This window comes from Pteropus medius, unplaced genomic scaffold, assembly GCF_902729225.1.
Source record: "Pteropus medius unplaced genomic scaffold, Ma_sr-lr_union100, whole genome shotgun sequence".
NCBI lineage: Eukaryota > Metazoa > Chordata > Mammalia > Chiroptera > Pteropodidae > Pteropus > Pteropus medius.
In genome coordinates, this window is record NW_024349225.1 from 1,688,835 (window position 1) to 1,711,955 (window position 23,121).

At 34.6% G+C, this 23,121-nt stretch overlaps 1 protein-coding gene across 14 annotated transcripts in view; it reads left to right on the forward strand.

Moving 5' to 3' along the window:
* The window catches only part of RPS6KC1 (ribosomal protein S6 kinase C1), a 221,827-nt gene that overhangs the window by 76,147 nt on the left and 122,559 nt on the right, over positions 1 to 23,121 (forward strand). For all 14 annotated transcript variants that reach the window (XM_039881164.1, XM_039881168.1, XM_039881169.1 and 11 more), the window contains 2 exons: positions 13,632 to 13,679; positions 14,864 to 14,996. In XM_039881164.1, the coding sequence (XP_039737098.1) occupies positions 13,632 to 13,679; positions 14,864 to 14,996 (181 nt within the window). The remainder of the gene's footprint in view (positions 1 to 13,631; positions 13,680 to 14,863; positions 14,997 to 23,121) is intronic.

The following is a 23,121-nucleotide window of genomic DNA, read 5'->3' on the forward strand; positions in this document are numbered from 1 at the left end:
TGTACACACACACTTTTATATTTGGAATGAAAATACTGAGATAACAGAGATAGCTGCCACTAAATTCTCCCCAATTTGATGACATCTCAGATATGCCAAACATTAACGGTACTGGGCTTCTCAGAGAGTATACAGTGTAATTTAAAAACCATACACAATAAACTATGTTTTAAATACATTTGATCAACCACTATTTTTCCTTTCAAAGAAAATGCCTTATTTAATATTAAGGTATAAATTAATTTAGATCTTTTTTACATTAACCATCTTTTATGAAGCACTTTAATGGTCATTTATAACTTAATGTCACTGGGTACTTCTTGTGTTCTGAAGTATGCATGTGATTCCATGCTAAAATTGAATAATATGCCATACATCTCAAGTAATTTAGACAGTAATTAAAAGTTTGAGGTATTCCAAAGGGCACATTAGGTTGGATATTACATGAAGCTGTCAGTGTCTTATTAAATTCTTACAAGCGTCAGTTTTCTTAAATTCATATGACTGAATTTTGAACTTAAAGTAAAAAGTTTTAGCCTGAAATAATGCTGTAACCATGTTTTCCCTAGCTTTTCCAGTTTGGAGAATGTTCTATTTGAGAATACAGAAAAGCAAAATAGAAATCGAGTAGTTCCTAGGTTCTTGGATTTCTCTGCAGGCAAATAAACTTTTCTGATGTACAGTACCTGCTCCCTCTCTTAGATTTGTTTGTTTTGATGAAGTGTGTCCTCAATGCTATGCTCTAATTATAAGTCACTTGAAGTCTTGGTATATTTAACTAAGGACTTTTGACGGTGGAGGAATTTCTTTGCTGAGGCATAATTTTTTACTGTTTTTATTCTGTTTACCTGGGAAGTGTGTTTGGAGTTTAGAAGGTGACATGTAACTTTTGTAAGTAGAGAGAAGGAAATATATATGGAAATCAAATAAGCTTTGCAAATAAGCTTTTAAAATTTCTAACACAGTCTCCACCTTGTAAGAACATGAATAGGTTTATTTTTGAAAAGTTGAACTACCTTTTAACATAAATTTCTATTCATTGTACTGAGGAATACCTAAAATTGGGGTTTTAGAAACTTGAAGTTCAGAAGAGAAGTGTTGAATTAATTCAAACGGAAAATACACAGGATACATTTATCTAGCTTATGCGGAACAGTTTCTCTGATGCTGTTTCATTTTAGTATTTTTTTATGAGTTATTTTGTGTAGTATTGGCTATTAACTTAGGAAAATTAAATTTCCTGAGGAATAGGATTTTATAAAATTTTTTATAGAAAGTGCATAAAGCAGATTTGTTCATTACTATCTATTCTGTAAGCTCCTGAGAACCAGATTGTGTCTATCTTGTTCACCTCTGTATTCTCAGCACCTAGAATCATGCCTGGCACATAATGGGTGCTCAATAAATATTTAACAAATGAATTGAAACAAATAACTTTAAATGTATTATATGTAGAGTGACACCTACTGGAATAATGTGAGACTGCTACCTAGTACTACTGTTCAAGACATTCAGGTGTCTTTACCTAGAGGAACAGTAACCTGTAGCTGTATCTTGGTCTAGTATTCAAAGGTAAAGAAGTGACTTTCTGTTCTTTAATTGAGATTAGAAAATCTTTCATAACATGTATATGCAATAAGGAATTTAAGCGTTTGGGCTTTTGGATTATAAATAAAGTACGTATTCAGAAGCAAGAATGATAAGGCTAACAAAGGCCCTCCAAATCTTATTATATAAAGAACAGCTGAAAAATGAGCAGTAGTTAACCTGGCAAAAACATAAGTGTGGTCTTCATATTTTTTGTGGGCTCTCCAGTGTAGAGGGACTATATAATGTTTTGTTCAAATCTTGCGTGTGAAAGGGGATATTAATTATGCCAGAACAACATATTGGGCAAACCAGGATGTCTGATTTGCCTGTGAGAAAGGTAGTAAGGGATAAGACTTGCTTGTTAATATCCTTATAAGGTACAACTAGAAATAAATGAGTATAAGTTGTCAAAATTTTAGCTAATGATTAGAGAGACCTTTCGAGAATTAGGGTTGACCAAAGGCAGACTGGATTCTTTCATGGCTTATTTGTTTCATGTCTTTAGAGATAGTCACATAAAGGTTGAAGGATCATCGGTGGGGATGTTGTAGAAAGAATTCAAGCATTGAATGGATTTTTATGTTTTATAACTCTAAAAGGTTTCTTTTAGTCTTCAGCTTCTTTTACACATAATCTTAATGTAATAACAGAGGAAAGTAGAAATTAAGGAAAAACCATGCTTTGATGAGAAAGATGGATTGCTATTGTTTTCATATAAGTTTATTCATGTGTGGGTACAAACTTTTGTGTTTGCGTGCGTCAGTTATGAATATATAGAGTGTGTACATGTTTGTGTTTATAAGGATCATTTATATATAGGTAATTTGCAGTTGAGTTAGAAGTATAAATTGGTAGTTTGATTGGTGAAAGAATGTTCAAGTGTTGGGAGACTTTCTGAGAAAGTTCACTATTGTATAACTTATTTATAAAAAGGATAAAAGAGTCCATAGGCTAGTAAACAGTAGTGTAATAATGCCAATTTCCTGGTTTTCATATTGTACTATAGCTAAATAAGATTTCACTGTTAGCAGAAGCCAGGTAAAACGTACATGGGACTGTGTTATTTTTGCAACTTCCTGTGAGTTTAAACAAGAGTTAAAAAAAAAAAAAAAGGCTAAGAGGAACACTGACTTGAACACCAGAGTAATTGATGTGATCCCCTCATGTTTAATTAACTCTTCTGATTTGTGTGTAGCCAGAGAGTCATCCAGCATGTGGGCATGTGTGTAGAATTCACAGGGTTAACTGGGAAAGGTTTATGGCTGGATTGCCAAAATTCATTGCCACTTCTTAAAAAACAACTTCAATAGGATGCTTTATAAGTCATTGTTAAAAGAAATGCCACATATTTTGTAAATCTATCACTATTTATTATGTCAAGTACCTTGGCATTTTATAATCAAGATAGCTTCCCAACTTTATCTGATGCTCGCCAGGAAGAATTCTCACGCTGACTTGTCATTGGAAAAATGCAGCAGTTTCTATTTTTAGCTAAAATACGATTAAGAAAATTTGTGGAGATTTTTCAAATTGAGTAGATGCTGAGCGATTGGTACTTATTTTTTTTTTAAGGTTCCGAAGTAATTTTCTCTGTGATGACATGGAAAAATTGTTCTCATTGGGAACACGAAGCGTAAATATTTGGGTATCTGCTCATCTAGGGGACATTGAGTTGAACCGTATTAATAAGAATTTGTCCTTTATCTAAACAGAGTGGCAAAAATATTACCTAGTATCTTTAATGTTATCAAGTTATAGGTGTCGACTTTTGTTTTTGGAAAAATGGAGTTGAAGCTCCTTTCCCTACTCTTTCTATTAAGTACAACTAAAAGCTCTGGGTATTATGTAGAAAACAAACATAAGAAGACTCTAAAAAGTAGAGAGTAGGAGGAAAACTGGCTGGTGACCAGGAGACCCAGTGGATTTCATGGTGATGAATCCTTACATTTTTTTTGCCTCACATATTCCAGATTGGATGTTGGAGAAATGGGCAGCTTGGAAAAGCCAACAGGCACAAACAAAAAACGAACCAAACCAAAGCCTGCTCTTTTTAGCCAAAGTACTGAAAAAGAGGCAGCTTAGCAAGACAGAAAACTTTTAGATAATAACCACTCTACTCTAGTCAAACAGCACAGCAAATGTTGGCCCTGCCTCACCACCGCTAGCAAAGGTCATGTGAGGCACCTAGACTTTCATCCTTGGTTGGATATGTATTGATTGACTTGGAGATGTAGCCTCTGTGTCCATTATCATTATAAAGCAGCATTTATTAACTGAGTATACACTGTACTAGTTCTGAGTACTGTATAAAAACTGTGGACACATTTGCTGCTTTTTAGGGATTTATGTCCGTTTTCAGGGCCTATAAATTGATTGGAGCATATTTATAGAGCACACCTAGCAACAGAATGAAAATATTAAACCAGGGTGTGAATAGGCATAGTTTATAATAGCACTAGAGTGTTAGTTAGATTTTTTTAGCTAATGCAAATAAGATGGGGTCTAAAGCTAAATACAACAGACTATACTTTTAATTGAATTAATTTTCATCTAAATTTAACAGTGTCAAGTCATTATCCTTAGTGAACTTCAGAATTCAAACCAGAGAAATAGTATAAATGGTTTCATTATGAAATTGAATGGCGTGAGCTGAACTTGGTCCTTTAAACCCAGAACTTCAGAGTTTTAACCTCTCTTTAGCATAATCTCTTTGTGGCCTTGGGCAAGTTGCTTCACAAAAACAGAAAACAGACAATCAAAACGAGAATGACAAAGGTGTAGAGATCTAGCTTTTAAAAAGCCTTTGGAGCTGAGAAGAGCCTCCTAAGTGGATGTTTTCCCTAGCTCTTCAGCATTTCTGTTTTAAACCCAATTTTTCTGTCTTTTATATTCTGCCTTCTGCTATATTTATATTCAGTTTTCTTACAAAGATACACCATGTCCTTTAGAAGCAGGTTTTCTGAAGTAGTAGCTATATAGGCCTAGGATTTGAATATTATACAAAGTGAAACTCTTTTTTCACATATGTATCTGACATTTCTGTGATAACTTTATTGTTCACTAAATCATTAACTTCACATCCTAGTATGAGACTTCGTTTAGAAGTAGCTCACCTTTATTGACATTGGCTAACAGGAATATAAGAAATTTCAAATTAATGTATGTGGTTGAAATAATTACTTCTTGGACCATTTTTCTGGAAAATAATGTATACTTTGCTTTGCTGTAGGGCAGAACTAGATTTAGCTATTTGCTTAAAGGTGACTAACCCAGAGGTTTGGTCAAGTGGCTTTTAAATGGGAGTAATAAAAATCCTTTTTATCTTTTCTCATCTTGATATTAGTCTGTCAAAGAAAACAAACTTTGCCAACCATATTTCAATGCCCCTTGGTGGAGTTAAACAGTGCAGGTTTGAATTTTGAGCAGATTATGTATATTTGCAAATCTGTTTTAGTACCACCAAAATATGCTTATTTTCTTGTTCTAATTATATGATTCATAATATATTCATAACATATCTTAGAAAATCAAGTTATTCCGGTAAGCATTTACTCTTTTTTTAGCTATCACAATGACAAACTATGATCCTTAAAAAATCATCATGATTATTATTGAAGTTACTGAGTTTATAAAGGCGGAAATTGAGTTCACGTGGGACATACACATACAGTACAGCATTGTATTAGGTTATAGAAACCGTACCTGCTTGCATTCAACAGGTTATGGTTGTATTCAGTTTACCTAGAGGACAGGACAAATGGGTTTCATTATGACTTTCTTATAGTACATGAATGTTTAATAATGTGCTAATTTTAAATTAATTTATAACGAATTCCCTGTGGAACTTTTGAAGAACTTAAAAAAATCTGGATCATATAATTATAATTATGTTATAATTAATGCAAACTAAATGCATCTGTTGCCATTTCAAACTAAGAATAAAAAAGATGCTTTTTGCATTATTTTCTAAAAAATATTTTCTTTATTGATTTTCTTTTATTTTCATTTAAAATACTGAAAAAAGCAGAAAGCAAATATGAAGCACAAAAAAATTTCATATTAGTGAATTTCTTTTAGATGAATATATATCATTTATTCAGGATTATAATTGAGATTCTCTGGTTTTAATATTTTAAAAGACACCACAGTATTTTATTTCTATATGAGGTATTATGGTAAATGTGATCATTACCATAAGTAAATGGCATTTTTGAGTAGCCAGAAATTAAAGTTTTTAATTGGTATTTTGTGGATTTTATAAACCCTTGTCTCAAAGTACATTTTCCTTGGATAATATTTGGATCGTGGGTGTGATGGTATCCTGAAAACAAACCTTTCAAAACAAAGTGCCTTATTTTATAACTACATAAAAATAATAATAAATACCTTTATTATAATAATATTATAATTATATAGTTTTCATAGGTTTAAACATCTGATATTTTATATTTCATTTTATACATTGTAAGCTTATTTTGAGTAAAACCATAGGTGATTTTAAATGTGACTAGATTCCCCCTTTTTAAAGAAAAATGATCACGTTTACTTAATTACTTAAGTAAATTTCATAGAAGTAGTATTTCTCTTTTTGTTCAGCTGTTAGAGTCCCCTGTGACCTTGGGTTCATATTCTAAGGGGTGAGTGATGGTTCATGATGTTCTGTATTTTCTGGTAGCTTGCCTATTGCCTGCCTCTGGGTTCGTCATCTCCCTTATGCTAACTTAAGCAGTATTTCTTCAGTCTCTTATCTTGGGGCTTTGATGCATATGTTCTGAAGGTGGCCACAGTGACTTTGGGTAGCAGCAGATGGTAAACCTTCAGGCTGCCACCGGCTATACTGGTGTTAAGTTGGAAAGTTAACGTTTGATGAAGAATCAGTAGTGCATATGAAAGAGCTTTCACTGCTGAAATATCTTTTAATTAAAAAATTAGCATACTAAAACCTTTGCAGATAACTAGGCATTTAAAGAAATCTAAAGTTAGTTGTTTTCTTATAGAGAATTTAGTTATTTACCAGCTTAGTTTTATTTTGCTTGCTCTTCCCAATGTGGTTCTTTTCTTTCTGTTCTTGCTCCAATTTGCCTGTAGTTAAGACAGATAAGATAATTAGGTAAACTCAAATAGGGGATGTTTTTTAGGAGTTAAAGGTGTTTGGATAAACATTTAGAGTTTACTTGGAATAATGGTGTTTTGGATTTTAATAACCAGAAAGAAATGTAGATCTTGAGTACTACCTTCTTACAGTACTGTAGATTTGGTCTATTTCCTACTTTTGAAGATATTTCTAGGTTATATAGAAGCTTGAAGAACTCAGCCTGCCTTAAAGAGATATATTTCACCTGTTCCGAATTGGTTGGTGATGTTTTGACTGCCATCGATCCACAAAGCATTACCCATTTTGGGTTTGTCCACTTCATAATAGTGTGCCATGTTGAAAATTCTAGCATGAATAAAACTGGTAAGATTCCAGAGGATTTTTTTAATGTCTCCCTTAAATCCTAGCAGTACCTTTTATACTTTTCCCTACTGAAAATAGATCCTTGGGAGTAATAAATGAAAATATCCTTTTGACTAGGGGTTATAAGTATCCATGTTGAATTTTATTCTTTATACTTCAGTTCTCATCAGTGAAACAATTTTTGTGAGCATACGACCACCAAGAACAGATTGGTTCATGGCATAACATGAGAGAAGTGCCTCTACACAGTCTAGTCTGTTCATGCTGATGCTCCTGACACTGCAACTTCTGATGGGCTAAAGCTGTAGGCTCAACATCTTTTGCTTTTGGAGTTGCTAGGCAATGGTACAGGGAACAGTGCTCACCTTCAGATGCCAAAGAAAGAGACAATTAGAACCCAGTGGGGAGAATTGTTGGTATTAAAGGTCACCTATTCCGTGTTTTCTGGTAGTTGAATTTTTATGAGATATCTTGTGAGAATAAGGTATGGAATTAACAATTAACAGTAGAAATACGTTTTGAATATTATAAGCATATGAAGTGGTGGGGTTTTAGTGGTAACTATAAATAACATTTGACTTTCATATGGTATCGGGGGAAAGCAAAGGTCTAGTGCTCTGGATTTGTTGTTCAAAACTATTTCTACAGACAAATAATATTACCAGCTCCTGTACTGCTGCCAAGATGAATTTAGTTAATGACTCACTGAATAATGGTCAAGTGTGGACTATTTTAAAAGTATAATCTTATTCATCTGAAACTATGTTGAGAAAAACTGTCTGACTTGCAGAAATGGGATTATATATTTTCTCTGGCTTCCTTATTATGCTGATCCCATTCTTTTGTAGTGTGTTTATTTATGTGTGAACTCCCAGTAATATAACTTGCACACCTGAAGTCCATTCAGATTGTATTTAGCAAACATGAATAGAACCGTGACACCATTAAGGGAAAGACTGTGTTTGTTCAAGATGACTCTGTAGACTTTTCTTAAATATTTTTCTAACTTTTATTAATTTTTCTTGAGTCCTGTGAAGTAACAGGCTGCAAAATGGAGATAGATGTTCCCTAAAATTACCCAGGTAATATTTCTTTTTGAAGGAATTGGAGCTAATGTTATTTTTAGAGACTTACAGATTTTGAATGTTAGCATTTGAATTAGAAACCTAAAAAGATTCAAGAATGGGTGGAACTTAATTTTCACTGAAGGGGACTCTCCATACTTTCTCATAGTGTCTTTATAGTAGCATCTCTATCTTTTCTCCAGATTTATTCTTCATATGTTTTAAAAAATGATTATCATTTGGTGCTTTTGATTAACTCCCCACCCTCCTGTCTTTCCGAAGCTGGTATTTAGTTAAATATTAGGCCTTCCCTCTTCTAGGTAATGACCCAGACCTATAGTTGGTTGGAGCTTTTCCTACTACTGTTATGAGGAGTAGGCAGGTCTCATTGTGCTGGTGAAATAGAAGAACAGATGAGGCTAATCTTTAGGGGATAAATTGTCTGCTTTTTTTCCCAGTGAAGAGTAGTCACTGTATATATTACTACAGGCCGAGATGGACTAATCTCTTCTGTTAGACCATATGCTAATATAGTGCTGATAAATAAGTGTGAAAATGGAAGGAAGAAATTAATTGTGATCTCTCAATAAGGTATGCTATACAAGATAATTATTTCTTGACAGTTTTAGTTATAGTACTTGTTATATTATGAAATAAAAGACGGTTTTAGCAGCCTTTTATTGGAAAGACAGTTGTATCAAATTAGTACCAAATTAGATTTTTGTCTTTATAAAGGTGAGCAAACCCATGAGCAGTTTTTAAATTGATGTGTTCTAGACCACAAATGAACAAATTCGGTTTGAGGGTTATAGAAGCTATTATTTTGTCCTTTATGCTGACAGCTTCATTACAGATTGGCCTACTGTTGGCATTAAAAAAATGTTTGGCTCCTTATGATCTTTGTGCATGCAACTATAATATTAATGCAGCGCCACATCACTGTTCATTAAGAAATGACTTTAAGTGAGGTTGAAGCATGTAAATTTGGAAAGATACAGATGTTAAATGCAGTCGTTTCTCTTTGTACACAGCCTTATGGCTAATAATTTCCAAGTGGCTTAAGCTCTTGTTAGCAGGAGTGCTGGTGTGTTAAGAATGGCTCTATAAATAACTTTAAGAACTGAAGTTGAAGGTGCTTCTTTTAAAGACTATTGTTAACTAAACATTATTGCCAAACAGATGGAAAGCATTCACCGGCCTGATGTTTTTAGGTCTAATTATATTATCACCAGCCCTGTACGGCTCAGTTGAAGAGGTGTATCCAGAGGCCAATTTATAATCATTTAGCCAACACCTGTTTGGGGGAAATTGACAGTCAAAGGGCACATTTTAAAAAAATCACATATGTTCTTGGGTTTATTGCCTCAATGTGAACGTTGTCTAGCTGCAAACAAACTTGGTAGGAGAAGAAAGTAAATCTAAACAAAGCAGCACTTCCCAGCCATGTTTATCGATCTTAATTTGGCCTTTTTATCTGATCCACTTCATGCTTCATGGCTAAGTGAGACCGGCAAAGAGGTGTCACTTCTGATTTATGCATGTATATTCTGTTCAGTCTGTTAAGAGGCTGCTGGTAGGAAAAAGTTCTTTCCTTTGTACTGCTTCCATACATTTTTAGTGAAACGTTTTCTGTTTCATATGGATGTATCTCATATTGTATTTAAATTGGATTGGCATTCTGGTGAATGGCTTAGAAGAGTCAACAACTTGATCTAAAAGCAAAGGAGCCCTAAATGTCTTCACAGACACAATGCTCATCGAGTCCTTTTTGCAGAGAGAGGCCCCTGGTTCTTCCCTTTGCTCCCATGATATGTTAATGTAACTGTAAAGGTCCAAGTTTTTTAAATATGTTTTCATGCCATGGAGGTTCAAGATTGATGGTGACTGTAGCTCAAAGGGAAGTTATTGGAGAGGAAGGGTCTCTTCTCCCCTATCTGAAACTAGTTCGAACCTGATGATGCTGCCAGCTCTTATTTTTAGTGTTTTTCCTTCTTCTGACATAGTTCTCTGTTAAAAGATTTATATATGTTACCTCCATTTTCTTATCCCCCATCATTAACTCAGAGGAGTCTGGCTTTTGTCCCCACCAGTTCACTGCATAATGCCTGTTGAAAGTTACCAGTAGCTTCCTAAGTGCCTTAGGCAGTAACCCTTTCTCATCCCTCCTTCTCATGGCTTCTCTCTGTTGTTTGGCTGGATGATTGCTCTCATGTTCAGCATTCTCTTTTCCTGACATCTGAACCACTATATTTTCTAGTTTTCTTTATTCTTTTCTCACTGTACTTTTTGTTGTTGTTGTCTTATATACCCTCAAAATTCCAACTGTGTATAATTTTCAAAATTTAGACATAAACAGTATAGTTTTGCAGTTTAAAAGGAAGAACCATAGAGCCAGATTGCTAGGGTTTGAATTTCACCTCTACCACTTCTTAGCTTTGTGAGCATGGGCGAGTTAACAGTTTTATGTTTGCTTCCTCATCTATAAAATTGGTTAATAAAAATGTACCTACCTCATTGGATTTTTGAGTTCATTACATGATTTAATTCTTTTAAACCAAGCACAGTGCCTGGTATTTATTAAGTAAGCATCCCTGTGGCGTACCTTTTCATGTCTTAAGCTGTTATCTTCGTGGAGAATGCTCAAATAGAAATCTTTAGTCTCTCCTTATTTTCTAAGTGCCATTCCCATGTTACCATCTACCTTTCAAACTTTTATACCTGAATTTATTCACTTATTTTTATTGAACATATACTGTGAGAAACACATGTGTTGGAAGAGATACAATTTGTGCCCTGTACAGTTTTCTCTTGCTATAATAACAAGTTACCACAAACTTAGCAGCTTAAATCAACTAAATTTATTATGTCACAGTTATTTGAATCAAGGGTCTGACATGGGTGACATTGGGCTAACATCAGGGTGCTGATAGGACTGCGTTTTTGACTGGAAGCTCTTGGGGAAAAAACCCACTTTTAAGCTCATTCAGCTTGCTGGCTTAATTCCCTCCCTCCCTCTGTTCCTTTCTTCCTTTCTCTCTCTCTCTCTCTCTCTCTCTTTTTTTTTTTTTTTTGGTGATGTGGGACTGAACTCTCTTCCTTGCTTGCTATCAGCCAAGTGCTGGTCTTTGCACTTAGAAGCTGCCTTTCCCCTTTTTGTTTTCATGCTATGAGTTAGAGGCCTCCGTAGTGCTTACGTGTGGGCCTCTGTATCAGAGCCAGCAACCATGCATTCCTCTCATACTTTGAATCTTTCGTATTTTCTCCTCTGTTATATCATTTCTGTGCTTTCACTTCTGGCCAGACAGTTCTCTACTTTTATAGGTTCACGTGATTTGATTGAACTTACTCAGATAATCTAGGATAATCTGTTTTACAGTCTGCACCTTAATTATACCTGCAAAGTTCTTTTTGCCAGTACCATGACATATTCACAGATTCTGGAGATTGAAGTATGAACATCTTTGGCGACCATCATTCTGCCTACAGCATGCTGATAAAAAGCTTGAAATCTGGTTGAGAGATAGACAAGTAAAGGTAAAACCAAATTGAAGGGTTAGAAATGCTGTAATAGTAGTTGATACTATATACAGTGGGAGAACAAAGGGAGAAAAGAGTCAGCATTACTGAGAGATAGACATCTGAGTTGAATACAGAAAGATGAGTCCTTGTTTGGTTAAGTGGCTGGGGCAGCATTTCAGGAAGAAGCAGTAGTAATAGTGATAGCAATAATAACTGGCTATTCCAAGCATTTTTATAGGATTATCTCACTGAATTCTCACATATGGTACATACCATTATTACCTACCATTAGAGCATCTACAGATGAAGCTAGTATGCCTTCTCCATGGTGAGAGTAGAAATGGTAAAATCTCATTGGGTAGTTGAAAGAATTAACATTGATTACGCAAGGCTAAAGCGTAGTACATAGCAAGAACTTAAAGCATGGTAGGTGAAAGAGTAGAGGGTAGATAAGAGAAATACTTAGGAAGTAGAACTGACTGGACCTGGTCACTGGCTGTGAAGGTAGGGGACAGGAAATTCAGAGTGACTTGGGAGCTTTTTAGTTTGGGGTGTTCCATGGACCAGTAGTGTTATTCAGTACTGTAGGGGGAGAAACAAGGTTTTGTTTTGTTTTTAGTAGGGACAGGGCTTTGGGAATAGGAAGGGATGAATTCAGGAGGGATCCATGGGAATATTCAATTGAAATTAAAAGGAGACCTACGTAGTATATCATGCCCTCAGGAGAGGTCAGAGATGACCGTTGTCACTATTACTCCAAATGTATCAAGTCTGAAATGGGATTTACCATCTTCTTCTCAAACTGGGTCGCCATCTTAACTCCCCTGTTTCTTCTTGTCATTCTTTTATTTTCCCAAGCTTGACATCTTTTTTTCATCCTTGACTCCCAGTTTTCTGGAGTGGAGGGGAAAAAGCCTTGTTACAGTGTTTGCAGATTTCCGTGGTGTAAAAACACGCCCCGTGGCCCATTTCAGGTGGTGGCTGCTGTTGTGCTACAGTAGCGGAGTTGAATTGCTGCAACAGAGACCACATGAGCCTGCAAAGCCTCAAATATTTACTATCTGGATATTTAGAGAAAAAGTTTGCCAACTTCTGATATAGTGTCTCTGATATAATAAAATATTAACATGTAGGATAATTCTCTATGTCTGTTCACTCCTTCTGTTCATCAAGATTGGGTAGGGAAAATGGGTAGTTTGATGGGGCAATGTGTGAGATCATAAAGGGTCTTGAGGTTATTTTTTGGATTTTCTCTGAATGAGAGGAGTGACATGATCTACCTTTATTTTAAAAAGAAAACCCAGGCTGCTATTTTGAGAGTAGACCATAGGGCAGCAAAGATGGAAGCAGAGAGAGCTACTGGGAGGCCATTATTATAATACAGGCGAGTCTTTGTTGAAATCAGGGTAATAGCTGTAGAAATATTAAGGTGAGTTTTGGATACATTTTGAAGATAGAGCTGACAAGATTTGCTGTTGGAAAAAGAGGAGTTAAGGATGAGTCCAGGATGGAGAAATAGTTAATACAAGAATGGCTTAGGCTGGAGCCTGAGTTATTGACATCACATTATAGCAAGTTGTTAAATAAGGGATTTTAGGAAGAAAATCAAGACTTTATCAATTTCTGTAATTTTTTTTTTTAATTCTTAACCATAAATGTTTCACAAGGAAAAATTATTTATCTAAAATAATTTTTAGATAAATTATTTATCTAAAATAATTTTTCCTTTACTTATAACAATTTAAAATAAATCTAGGAAACATAGTAATGTTTTTAAAATATGGCTATTTTAGAAAAGGAAACCATAATAACCTCACCTTAGATAAGACTCTTTTAACTCTGTGATTTGGGGGCTTTAAAAAAACATCTATTCAGAAATTAACAATCTTGGCAGTCGATTTCAACACTTCTCCCCAAATTCTTAAAGTATAGTTTTTAAAAGTTATGAGTTAATATTTCAATGTATCATGAATAAATTATTACTTATATCTTTTATGTAGGTTTTACTTGTAATGGATTCAAGGACAGAACAGACATTCATTTTAAAAGTAAGTGGAATTTGTTCAATGAGTTTAGAAATCTATTTTCAAATTATGCTTCTGAAAGAAAAAATATTTAATATTTTTTTCCTGGAGTGTTTGAATATTCTTTTATGTGTGATGATTTATATTTATTTATTTTTTCTCCCATCACTGTTGATAAATACTCTATAACATACATTTAAAAAGCATTTTAGGTAAGAGAATATGGAGGAAATAATACTGATAAGTCGAAGACTTATTTCATGCTGTTCAAATGTATAGTGTATAGTTAAACACATCTCTAATACATTTTGTATACTTTATGAAGACCACAGCCTCACCTTTAATTGTGATTACAGTTCTTAAGTGCTGAAATTTTGCCTTAAAGTCTTTGTTACAGGTATTTGAGAAATTTTATCAATATCCCTGGTCCTCTTTTTGATCTAAATTCAGTTTGAGTCTCCATATGACCCAATTTGTAGTTAAATGAAAAAATAAAACCCCCTCAATTTTAAAATTTTGAAATTGTATTTGAAGTAGATTGTGACGGTACATATTCTAAAACTATCCCAATTTAAGCATTTCCAAAGCATCCAGAATTAAATCAATTTTAGATTAATTTTATATTTCTTTCTCTGATACCTTTGCTTTTACTTATCAGTCTGGCAGTAGGTCACGTTGACATATACTGAAACAAATTTCTTTTTATGAGTACACCTTTTAAACAAAGGTATGACATCAGAAACTATATACACCTATTTCTAAAGAGAAAACTTAATCTTTGTACTTTGGGAGAATAGAATTTTTAAATTGCCTGTTTAATCTAGGAATACCTTTTGTAGCTCAAGAATTTGAATTGATTTCACAATGTCGACTGCTTTAAAGATATACACAAGTAAAATAAAACTTAAGAAAAGGTCATAGAGAAATAACTGTGTGTCATCCTGATGACTTAGTTTGAGAGCATCTCTAATAAAAACACTGACCCACGTAATTGATTTTAATGGCAGCTTTGTGGCATCTTCTGTTCTCTGGATTCATGCCAGATGCCATCAGCAGAGCCTCCAGGGACTGAGGGGCATAGAGCAGCAGATGAGTGGTTTCTCTGAAGCCCAGAGTAGCTCGGATAGATTAGTTTGGTTGATAAACACAGAGCACAGCAGGCTCCAAAGGCAACTGAGGGTACAACTGACCTTTTTGTTCTCTGTCAGGGTCTAAGGAAAAGCAGTGAATACAGCAGGAACAGAAAGACCATCATCCCCCGCTGCGTGCCCAACATGGTGTGTCTGCACAAGTACATCATTTCTGAGGAGTCGGTATTTCTTGTGCTGCAGCATGCAGAAGGTTGGTTTGTACTTTAAATTGTTTATCTAACAGAGAATATCGCCTGCTTAGCTTTTTAGTTTTTAGAACGCCCTTCTTTTGTCATTACATGAACAGAAAAAACATACGAAACACATGTAAGAAACTGTTTCCTTATTCTTCTGCTCTCCCTCCCTACTTTGAGTTGGGAGGGAGAATGAAAACCCAGGTGAGCAGCAGATTTCTATTGAACTACAGCAACATTCTTAGATGTATTTAACTACTTACTTTCTCCTAGAATTGATCTGAAAGGATGGGAACTTTCAGGTGGAATGGGTGCTAAGAGAGCCAGGTTTTATTTTAGAGATTTTATTTCGTTCTCTTGTTCTCTGCTAAATGGATACATGAATGTTAGATGACTGAAATAAAAAGCATCCCCTGAGGAATTAATTAATTACTTACTTTTTTAGGAGGCATGGGTATTTGCTTGACATTTGACATGACCTAGTTATTCTAATCTGGGTTTTTAAGAATACAGCCATTGGCATCACATATGGGTACAAAGCAGAAGCATGGTACTCTGCCTTCAAACTATTTATGAAATTTCAGCTCTTAATAGAGGGAACAGGTGGCAAAAAATACTGTGTTTTGATTTGTTTTTGCCCTTTAATGCCTGAATTTAAATAATAAATCGTCTTTTATTTAGAATGACTGAATATAGCATATAAATATAAATCCACATAATAAATAATTGCCTTTTGGCTTTTAAGAGGTGTTCTCAAAATAGTGAAAAAAATTAAATTATTTTTCATATTTCATGAAGGTGTTATTTTTACATTACTAAGAGTAAAGAACTATTGTGCTTTACTAATAGGCATAACATTTGAATATAATGCATTTTCCTAGGAAAGTGAATCATTGCTTTGTGGAATGAAGTCTCTTATGATTACTAATGCAAAATTTTTGACGGGGGCAATAAACTATTAATATTGTTTATTATGAAGTACAGTACAAGATAACTACAGATGGAGGGAAGACCTCCATATGTGGTATTTAATAGGAAATTCAGAAGGGGCTCCCTGGTCTCTCAGGTATTAAGAGAGTTAATTGCGTGTGTGAATTGGATAACTAATTCACCTTTGTTCAGACATTATAGACAGCTTTTATCTGAAGATACCAGTGCATTACAGACATTATTGAATTAGAGGTCATGTCATCTGATAGCGGAATACAGCCACCTCTGGTGTGGAACAAAAATAACTTGCATAGTAATAATCCATAATAATTTAGAACAAGGTCAGTAGGATGAATGTAATTATAGTCAATATTCTATTACCCAGGGTGGATTATTCATGTTGGAGATTATCTGTGGCAGATTTTCAATCCTAGTTTACTTCGGCAATTTGCAGCTTCCTCTTCCTATTTTTCTCTACCTTCCCCAAATTATACTTTAGTTTTTCTTCTGCCATCTTCTCACTTTTTCTTACACTCCCTAAGGCTGATATTTCACCTAAATTTACTTCAGTACTGTAGAAAGTCTTTATAATCTCTCTTAACAACATAGACATGTGGCTTTCAAATTTCCCACTGTTTCAAATTATCTTTACCAAGTCTCTTTTCCTTTATTGTTGACCACTTCTGACTTTGAATGGTCACATGACCATAGAATTTTTCCTGGATTATTTAAACTTTGGGGAGGGAGACGATCTCTTGACTGTGTGTTTCAGATGTCTGTTGTTTAATGTTAAGATTTTACAATGCAAAGATATTAAATTATAGTGCCATTAGGGACTCTGGATTCATTTAATATTCAACAAATTTGTTGAGCATGTAGTATGTACTAGACTCTCTTTTAGATGAACAAGACAGGAAAAGAGTCTGCCCCTTTAAAACTTCCATACTGTGAAGAATCAAACAGGAAAATATTAGACAGTAATAGATAACAGTAGGGACTATACTGATCTTCCACACAGCTCTAATAGATGATGACTGGGGGACTACTTTACGTAGTTGAGTAAGTCCCCTCTGAGAAGGTAGCATTTAAAAGAAGTTCTGAATGACCGAAGAAATAACCATTTGGATGTAAGGGGAAGCACATTCCAGGTACAGGGATTAGTGTAAGAAATTGAAGGCAAAACACACTTGGAATTTTGAGGAAAAGAAAGGAGACCATCTGATTGGAGTGTAGCAGGCGACACAATAGTGGAATATGAGGCTATTGGAGAAGCAGGTGGGATCCTTCTACGGCAGAGTGAGGACTTGGGCTTTTATTCAAGTGCATTAGGAAACCATTGGACATCTGAAGCATTGACAAGATCTGATTTACATTTTGAAAAGATCACTCTGGCCATTATATGGGGAATGTATTATAGAAAGACAATGGAAACGGTGAGAAGGCTAGTAAATCATCTAAGCAAGAGATGATGATGGCATGGCTTTCTGGGGTACCAGCAGAGATTCTCTGAGGGTAGAGTCCATGGGACCTGTGACAGAATAGAGATTTGGGAGAGAAGAATCTAGGGTAATGTCTTGGATTTGGCTTGACAGTCATGTGAACTGAATGATGGACAGTGTGTTATCTTTTACATGTTAGTGGTACTTTGTTACCTCTGTGAATTAGGATATTGTGCATATATCATCAAAACATCGCTTTCATGTGTGAGATAAACTATTACTGAAAAGATAAATATTGTGAACAATTATTTTTTTTCATAATGTGAATGCTTAAATATTTATCATTTATGGTTTTAGCTTCCCTCTGCTTACAAAGCTATTCATGATTGACATGAGTCTCGGACTCATTTTCTTTCCATTTTTAGTTCTTTCAGTCAGAAATGTATTGAGTGCTTACCGGGATACAGGCTTAGTTCTAAAGTGGCAGTGAACAAAAAAGACCAAAACTGACTCTGCGCACATGGCGCTTACGTTATCGAGGCAGAACAGACAATAAGCAAACACATGAGTAAATATATGTCAGATGGAGATAAATAAAAGAAGGAAGAAGGAAATGCTAAAAGAGTGAGGTAGGGGTTACTATTTTATATAGAGTGGTTACCTTATTAAGAAGAGATATTTGGCCAGTGACTTGAAGGTAGCGAAAGAGCAGTGTGGATACGCGAGGGAAGAATGTCTTGGCGAGAAGAAACAAGTACGTAGACCGGAGGCAAGAGTGTTCTTGGTGCACAAGAAACAGCAAGGTCAGTGTGGCTGGAGCAGAACAGGAAGAGTGGCTAAAAATGAACTGAGAGACGTGGGGAGGCAGGTGGGCAGATCCTGAGGGGTCTTGTAGGCCACGTTAAGAACTTGAATTTTAGTCTAAATAGGTAGGAAGTCATTATGGGGCATTGAGCAGAAGAGTGACAAGATATGTATCCCTCTGGCTGCTTCATGGAAAATAGAATATGGGGAGGGGGCCGCAAAGGCAAAAGCAGGACACCAGTTTGGAAGATGTTGCAGCAGTCCAGGTGACAGTGATGGGTCCTGGGCAAAGTGTTGGTGGTGGAGGTGGTTGGAAATGGGTATTAGATTCCGAATGTATTTTGAGAATAGAAGTGACATGATTCTATCTTGCCTTACTCCAAGGATTTTGCTCAAATGACTGAAAAGAATGGAGTTTCCATTTACTAAGATAGGGAAAGCCGTGGCAGGGGTAGATTTAGAGGGAGCAAGCAGAGATTTGGTTTTGGACATGTGAGTTTGAGATGCTTATTAAATCTAGGTGGTGTTGAGTAGGCAGGTGGATATACCAGACAAGATTTTGGGAGAGAGGTTTAAAATGTTCATTGTTTCTGCTAATGAATCTCTTTTATTTTAACTCTGAGGAAGAAAAAGTGAGAAAATAATTGTATTCAGTCAAGGCCATGAGTGTTATAAAAACTTAAAAAATTTTTAAGATTAAGGATTATGTCACATTCATTATACATATCCCAGCATTTAGCAGAATGCTTAGTACATAGAGGTCCTCGGTCTGTAATCGTTGAATATATTGAGCAGAGAAAAGCCGAATGACTAGGTTAGACGAAAATGATTGGAAAAGCCTCCGAGTGCAGACATGCCGAGTAGATGAGGAATGGGAAAGAATTTCTCCCCAAGTTATTTGGAGGACCCAAGGGGTGAAATGATTCTCCTTTTAATAACTAGTTTAAAAAATTATAAAACTAACATATAAAGAAATCAATTTGAACTGTATAGAAGTGTACAAATTAAAATGAAAATTCCCCTTCTCTATTCACTTTGAGTGCCCAGTTCCATTCTGTAGAAATAGAAGGAAAATTTCCTATGTATGTACGAAATATACTCCCTACCTGTTTGCTTTTAAAAAAAACATAAATGGATCTTACATATTGTTCTGTAGCTTGTTTTTTCCCCCCATCTTAACAGTGTAACTTGGACAGCTTTCTTTTTTTCTCTCTGTATGTCTGCGTTAAGAGAGACAATGTAGTGTGGATTCTGGAGCCAAACTGGCTCATCATTTTCTAGTTGTGTGACCTTGTTACTGAAGTTACTAAATTAACCTCTTTGTGCCTGTTTCTTTATTTGTAAACTGGGAAAGGTAATAATTATCTACTTCATAGGATTGATGTGAGCATTAAATAGTTGGTATCAGCGTAAAACATTCATAATAGGGCCTGGTACATGGTAAACAGTATGTAAGTATTTGCAAATATTGCTATAATTTTTTTGAATAGGTACACAGTATTTGATTGTACAGGTTTACCATAATTTAACTCTTCCTCTATTAATTGGTGTTTAAATTGTTTCTAGTGCTTTTACCTATATGGCTTTGTGTATTTTTGTTTAGTCTTTTTCAGAACTATTTGTAGGACAGATTTATCGAAGTAGAATTTTGCTGGGTCGAAAGATGATTTTGATTATTGGTTCAACAATATTTTATCATATATATTAATTTAAAGTCCTAATTCTGGTTAAATAAATTTAACAGATTTTCTTTGCCATCTTTCAGAAAACCAATAGTTTAAAATCTGATGGGAGATAGTTTTTATTAAGCCTTATGAGTTGATATTTTCATAGTTTAAAATAGCTAATGTCTACAATTTTGGATGCTTCAGTAGGACTTAGAAAGGTGTCATTTATATTCCTAAAGCGTTAAATATCCTAACTATGTTAGGTATTTTCTATTTATATTTTGTGGTGTAGTGATAACAGGTTTTTTTTAAAGGTTAATGTTACAGTAGTAAAGTTGACCTTTGTGTAAGTTTGTCTGTTGGGCCTGATCTTAACTGTGTAGAAAGTAGAACCTATTCAGTTTTCGTGGGTGAGAAACATCAGTGGGAATAATGTGTTCTTGTAAGTTATGTGGCTTTCATGATTTTGTAATTAAAAAAAAAAGGGTGTAATAGGACCAAGATTTTTGTTTCTGTAGCTCTATGTTAAGCATTAAATTTAACTGGACACCCAGCAAAGAATGGAGAAGAGCTAAAACAGTTTAGTTATTGCTTCAATATGCAGAGTTTTTTTATAATTCAGTTTGGGTACTTGTTTAGGTGAAGAACAAATTTTATTTAAAAAGTGCCAACAATCCCATTTAGACATTTTATCTAATAATGAAAAGAGTGACAATGAAATAAGATGCTATATTTGAATAATGAAATTGGTAAACTTGCAAATATTCAGTATTAGCAAGTTGCTGTGAAGATGGGACCAAGGCACATTAGGAGTGGACTCTGGGACAGTCTTTCTGGAAAGAATTAAAAATATCCATGCTTCTTGATGTAGTTCTTAATCATTTCTGGGATTCTGCCCTGATGAAACAATCAGAGATGTCAAGTATTGTACGTAAAAGTATGTGTTATTTTAATTCTTATAGTAAAAGACTGGAGTATCTTAAGTGTCCATCAATAGAGGAATATTTAAATACATCATATCTATCACATGGATGTGCTATAAGCTATTCCCGTTTGTATTCTCATGAAAATTGGAAAATGTTTGATATGATGTTGTGCATAAAAAGCCTTAAAATAAATGTACTAATTGTTAATAGTGGTTATGGGTAATTTATATTCAGAATCTTTTATTTTCCTTCTTCTTTTCTGTATTTATATTATTTTACAACAAAGCCGTATTTGTATTAAAGTAGGAAGAAAGCATGACCAAAAATAATGATATTATTATTTATAGAACCCTTTCCTTGAAAGGTTTTCAAAGAATTTGTAAAGATGCCATCTTTTTATAACCCAACATAATACATATTTACTTAATACCTATTATTTTACATGCTAGACAGAATTCTCTTCATGTAGTTATGAAGACCCTGCAGTCTAGTAAAGGAGATAATAAAGCATAAAAACAATATTGATATGAAATAGAATGTTGTAAATGTCATAAGAGTGACGAAGTAATATAGAGGATTCATAGAAGGTAGGAACTGTATCCAGTGAGGGGCTACAAAAAACAAAAAAAATTCTGAAGGGCCTTTGGTAATGGATAGGATTTTGACAAGTAGATATTGGGAAACTAATAGGAAAAAAACTTCTAAGTGGTAGGTGTGGTTTGAACAAAGGTCCAGTATGGGTTATATGAAGAGAAATCCAATTCAGATGAATTACGTGGTGAGTTGAGGGAGAGGACCAAATCATGGATTGATACTGTATTACTGAGGGGTTCAAATGCCTTTATGTAGTTGGTACATCATTCAGTAGGTGGAAGGGATTTGGGTTCTTGAAGAGAAAAATGACATCATAATCTCTGTGCTGAAAAGGAGGATTAATTGGGCAGCAGTTAGTGTGGTGGAGTAATACAGGAAGGACTTAGCGTAGAGATCTAGTTGTAGCTATAATGTTATTCCAAGAAACAGTGGTCAAAGGAATTAAGAGGAAGACTATGAGAAACATTATGCGTAGATCTTATAAGACTTGGAACATGTCAGATGTAGACAGAACAGGGAGAGAAAATAATCCAAGTTCAGTCCAAAGCTTTTATGCCAGAGCGCTTGGAAGTCAGAAAGAGGAAGTGATTTGGGGGACAAAAATGAAGAATTTAAGCATATAATGAATTTTAGATTTTAGTAGCTGATCCAGGTGGAATTGGCCTAAGAATGAATAAAACTTTTCTTAGAACTTTACTAGATACTGTTTCTTGCTGGTCACCAGATCTTTACAGCTGTAATCTTTACATACTGCGTCCACTTTGTGATGGCACGTTTCATTCTGATGAATTATCATTGACTAAATGCCTGTCATGTCCTGCATACTGTGTAGGCTGTAGGTAAACAAAGATAAAGAAGACTTGGTTCTGTCCTCACAGTGGTTACCATCTAGGAGAACTGAAAACAACATGCATCATTTTTTTTTTGGCTTGCTTACAGGAGCATCAACTTCAGGTTTAGGCATTATTGTTACTATGCCACAATAGTGGTATTTGTGATAAAAGGAGTGTGAGTACTGTTGTCAAAAGACTAAAAGAAGACGAAATCAATGCACAGCTCTTTTTTTGAATGAGTGAGTTTCAAAGCCGTATATGAATTATTAAACTTTAGTTTAAATATGGGAAAATATTAAACACTAAGTATAATCTAGTGAGGACAGAAAGCTAAGAAACAATGAGAGGGAAGATTAAAAGACAATATTCTATACCACTAATTGTTATCAAAATGGAAGACGGCCGTTAACTAGATCACTGGTAGAAGAGATGTACGAGTAACCTAGGGTTAATATGACAGTTACCCTTTATTGAGCAGTTACTCTATGCTAGGCGTAGTATCGGGTGCTTTTTTGTATTTATTGAGTTCCTCTACATGAAATGAAATACAAAGTAGAGAAAGATTTTTCGGATGCTTTCATTGACCTTCTTTCACGTGTAATTGACTGTCAGTTATTATTTTACATATGATTGGTGCGTGATGCTTAGTGACAGAATTAAAAAGTGCTGAAAAAGTTGCCTTCGTATTAATAGAGAGATTTGTTTTTAACACATTATTTCTAATTTTTGGAAGCTACAGTTACATCTTCAAAATATACTTCTGTAATTACTGTCAAGGTTTTTAGATCAAATTGAACTTTTCTCTTGTGATACTGTTTCTAGGCAGCAGAGCTTTGGTAGGTTTTTTGATACTTATCATAGTTTATTTATTCAAAGATTCTAATTAGCAAAAGAGGTTTAGTTTTTAATGATTAAAACAAAACAAAAGAATAATTAGGTGAAATAACTA